This window comes from Conger conger, chromosome 17, assembly GCF_963514075.1.
Source record: "Conger conger chromosome 17, fConCon1.1, whole genome shotgun sequence".
NCBI lineage: Eukaryota > Metazoa > Chordata > Actinopteri > Anguilliformes > Congridae > Conger > Conger conger.
The window spans coordinates 2,102,713-2,107,712 of NC_083776.1; the positions used below are offsets into that span (position 1 = coordinate 2,102,713).

The window sequence follows — 5,000 nt, forward strand, 5'->3', positions numbered from 1 at the left end:
ACACATACACACACACACTCACACACACACACACACACACACACACACACACACACACACACACATACAAATGCATTCATACACATGTGCATACACACTCACATACATACGCACACACACATACATACGCACACACACATACACGCACGGGCATACACACATGCACATAAGTACACACACGCACACAGATACACACACACACAGACCCCTGCAGTTCAGCTGTGAAAGAATGTACTTCCTTTCCACGGGTCACTGAAAGTTTAGGACATGAAGCTGCCTGGGGTCACTCAGGACCCAGGGCTGTGAGACGTCCGTCTTATCTCAGCTGCTCCCTCACGCTCACACTGCTCAAACCTGCTCCAGCACAGCTTCTGTCTCACCGCCTAGCCCCCCTCCCCACCAATCCCACGCTTCTCCGGGAGCTTCCATTTCTGAAGGAATGGAGCAGGACTGGAAGTCACCACACACACACACACACACACACCACACGCACCACACACACACCTCACATACACACACACACACACACCACACACACACACACACACCGCACGCACCGCACACACACCTCACATACACACACACACACACACCACACGCACCACACACACACCTCACATACACACACACACACACACCACACGCACCACACACACACCTCACATACACCCACACACACACACCACACACACACCTCACACACACACACCACACGCACCACACACACACCTTACATACACACACACACACGCACCACACACGCACCTCACATACACACACACACACACACACACCACAGACACACCACACGCACCACACACACACACACACCACACACACACCACACGCACCACACACACACCTCACATACACACACACACACACACACACACACACCACACGCACCACACACACACCTCACATACACACACACACACACACACACCACACGCACCACACACACACCTCACACACACCTCACACACCACACGCACCACACACGCACCTCACATACACACACACACACACACACACACCACAGACACACCACACGCACCACACACACACCTCACATACACACACACACACACACACACACACCACACACACACCACACGCACCACACACACACCTCACATACACACACACACACACAGCAGTAATTATATTTATAAAAACTTGAAAACACACACACGCACACGCACACACACTCCTTCACACAAACACGCACACGTGCACACGCTCTCTCTCACACACTTAACATCCCCGCCCTGCAGTTACCCGCGGGGTAATTGTGTCTGTGGGTGTCTCTGACAGATAGTTTCAGACCTGTCCATAGTCAGCGGACCTCCCGCCCTCCAGATCAAACCGGGCCGCACAGTCCCCTACGCCATCAGCGTGTCGCCATGGAAACGAGGAACACACACAGGTGAGTGCTTTTCGCAAAACAGAGTAAGATTGTGTGTGTGTGTGTGTGTGAGAGAGAGAGTGTGTGAGATTGTGTGTGTGTGTGTGAGAGAGAGAGAGAGAGAGAGAGAGAGAGAGAGCGAGTGTGTGAGATTGTGTGTGTGTGTGTGTGTGTGTGTGAGAGAGAGAGAGAGAGCGAGCGAGTGTGTGAGATTGTGTGTGTGTGTGTGTGAGAGAGAGAGAGAGAGAGAAAGAGAGCGAGTGTGTGAGATTGTGTGTGTGTGTGTGTGTGTGTGAGAGAGAGAGAGAGAGCGAGAGAGAGCAAGTGTGTGGGTTTGAGTTTGTGTGTGTGAGAGAGAGAGAGAGAGAGAGAGCGAGTGTGTGAGATTGTGTGCGTGTGTGTGTGTGTGTGTGTGAGAGAGAGAGAGAGAGCGAGAGAGCAAGTGTGTGAGTTTGAGTTTGTGTCTTTCATGTGTCTATAACAATGAGTCTGGGGCTGACTTAATTTCATTGTTGAGGCTGTGGAAATGTGCCAGAAAAAAGGGGGATTAACTGACCTCGCCCCCTATAGATAAGTCTTCAGATGTCCATTCACCAGTCAAACCTAATGAATTGAGAGGAATAGAGATAATTTTTCAATTCTACAGGATTGTACAGATGATAATAAATGTGAATTTTTTTGTTTATTACATTTTGCTCTTATCCAGTCTTATGTTTGACGCAGTAGATTAAAGTAATTCTTTCTTTGTGAAAGTCTACACTTTTCTCGGACAGGCGGGTGTGTTTCTCTGGCCTCCGGCTGTCTCGCCCGCTGATTTGAGCTAATGCATATTTCACCTTTTAGTATTCGTCTCAGAGGGCAGCTCTGTTATTTATCGCTTCTGCTGAAAGATAGAAAAAGCCTACAAGTGCCCGTGGATTTCATAGGATGCCTAAACAGCTTGGTTACTGTTGTACTTGATCTTGCTAGCTTGGATTATTGCTAAATGTGGCTTAAACATGGGTTAAATGAAAGCAAGTGATGGCCGTACTTGATTGGGGTAATGTAAAATGTTTTTATATATCATGTGAAGTAGTAGTAGGAAGTAGTAGTAGGCTTGGCTGTGTATGCGACCTGGGTGCATGTGTGTTGGTCACACTCCTGATTTGAGCCCATGTGTGTTGGTCACACTCCTGATTTGAGCCCATGTGTGTTGGTCACACTCCTGATTTGGTCACATGTGTGTTGGTCATACTCCTGATTTGAGCACATGTGTGTTGGTCACACTCCTGATTTGAGCCCATGTGTGTTGGTCACACTCCTGATTTGGGCACATGTGTGTTGGTCACACTCCTGATTTGAGCCCATGTGTGTTGGTCACACTCCTGATTTGAGCCCATGTGTGTTGGTCACACTCCTGATTTGAGCACATGTGTGTTGGTCATACTCCTGATTTGACCACATGTGTGTTGGTCACACTCCTGATTTGACCACATGTGTGTTGGTCACACTCCTGATTTGGGCACGTGTGTGTTGGTCACACTCCTGATTTGGGCACATGTGTGTTGGTCACACTCCTGATTTGGGCACATGTGTGTTGGTCACACTCCTGATTTGGGCACATGTGTGTTGGTCACACTCCTGATTTGGGCACATGTGTGTTGGTCACACTCCTGATTTGGGCACATGTGTGTTGGTCACACTCCTGATTTGGTCACAAGTGTGTTGGTCACACTCCTGATTTGAGCACATGTGTGTTGGTCACACTCCTGATTTGAGCCCATGTGTGTTGGTCACACTCCTGATTTTGGCACATGTGTGTTGGTCACACTCCTGATTTGGGCACATGTGTGTTGGTCACACTCCTGATTTGGGCACATGTGTGTTGGTCACACTCCTGATTTGGGCACATGTGTGTTGGTCACACTCCTGATTTGGGTACATGTGTGTTGGTCACACTCCTGATTTGGGCACGTGTGTTGGTCACACTCCTGACTGCTTCAGGGCTGCAGCCTGTGTCTCCTTTAGAGGTTATTCCGCCTCATGGGTGAGCTCACTCTCAGCTTAAATAAATCAGTAACAGATAAATAAATCAATGAAATGCTAAATTAAAAGATGCAGTAAGTAAATGAATCTCCTGTCTGTTTTGTGGTGAGCACATTATCAGCTTATTATCAGTCTGTTTCAGGGATTACCTCCCTCCTGGTCCACAGATGAGTGAATGAATGAGTGAATGAATTCATGAGTGAATGAATGAGTGAGTGAACGAATGAGCGAATTAATGAGTGAATGAGTGAATGAGTGAATGAGTGAGTGAGTGAGTGAGTGAGTGAGCGAGTGAATGAATGAATGAGTGAATGAGTAGGAATAAGTATATGAATGAGTGAATGAATGAGTGAATGCATTAATGAATGGTCTCTCAAGGCAGAGCTCACTACTCGCTTCTCTAACAGATGAATAAAATGTGGAAAGAAAGAAGAGAAAAGAAAACAGTCTCTTTCAGGGGTGAGCTGACTCAGCTCCTGCCTATTTCAGGGGTCATCTCCTTCGTTGCTGAAGACAGGGATCCTCCCATCTACACGCCCGCCCACCTCCTGTGCGACCCAGAGTATCAGGGTAGGTATGGGACTCACTGTCCCGCCCGTGGGACTCACTGTCCTGCCCGTGGGACCAGGAGGTGTGTGGGATGGCTATGGGACTAACTGTCCTGCCCGTGGGACCAGTAGGTGTGTGGGATGGCTATGGGACTAACTGTCCTGCCCGTGGGACCAGGAGGTGTGTGGGATGGCTATGGGACTAACTGTCCTGCCTGTGGGACTCACTGTCCTGCCCGTGGGACTAACTGTCCTGCCCGTGGGACCAGGAGGTGTGTGGGATGGCTATGGGACTAACTGTCCTGCCTGTGGGACTCACTGTCCTGCCCGTGGGACTAACTGTCCTGCCCGTGGGACCAGGAGGTGTGTGGGATGGCTATGGGACTAACTGTCCTGCCTGTGGGACTCACTGTCCTGCCCGTGGGACTAACTGTCCTGCCCGTGGGAACAGGAGGTGTGTGGGATGGCTATGGGACTAACTGTCCTGCCTGTGGGACTCACTGTCCTGCCCGTGGGACTAACTGTCCTGCCCGTGGGACCAGGAGGTGTGTGGGATGGCTATGGGACTAACTGTCCTGCCTGTGGGACTCACTGTCCTGCCCGTGGGACTAACTGTCCTGCCCGTGGGACCAGTAGGTGTGTGGGATGGCTATGGGACTCACTGTCCTGCCCGTGGGACCAGTAGGTGTGTGGGATGGCTATGGGACTAACTGTCCTGCACGTGGGACCAGGAAGTGTGATAACTCCCATACAAATAACCGTTTTGCCTGACAAAGAACCCTTTAACTAGGTAGGGTCCTTCTATGGAATCACAGGGTTCCTATTGGAACCATTGTTTGTAGAGTGTACCTCTACCTGTGTAAAAGGTGGTTTGTTCCCGGGCTCCAGGTGAGAAGATCTGGCCCTATGAGGTGTGGTTCTCCCTGGAGGTCACGGCCTCCCCCGCCCCGCCCGTGAAGGTTCTGACAGCCCGCTGCGCTGTGCATGTGAGTGTGACCTTCCCGTTTAACACTGCTGTC

The 5,000-nt window shown here is 50.1% G+C and overlaps 1 protein-coding gene across 1 annotated transcript in view; it reads left to right on the forward strand.

The window, feature by feature from the left end:
- LOC133116858 (cilia- and flagella-associated protein 47-like) overlaps positions 1-5,000 on the forward strand; it is a 103,089-nt gene that overhangs the window by 71,045 nt on the left and 27,044 nt on the right. Inside the window, 3 exon segments of the mRNA XM_061226854.1 lie at positions 1,318-1,429; positions 3,923-4,003; positions 4,870-4,967. Of these exon segments, the coding sequence (XP_061082838.1) occupies positions 1,318-1,429; positions 3,923-4,003; positions 4,870-4,967 (291 nt within the window).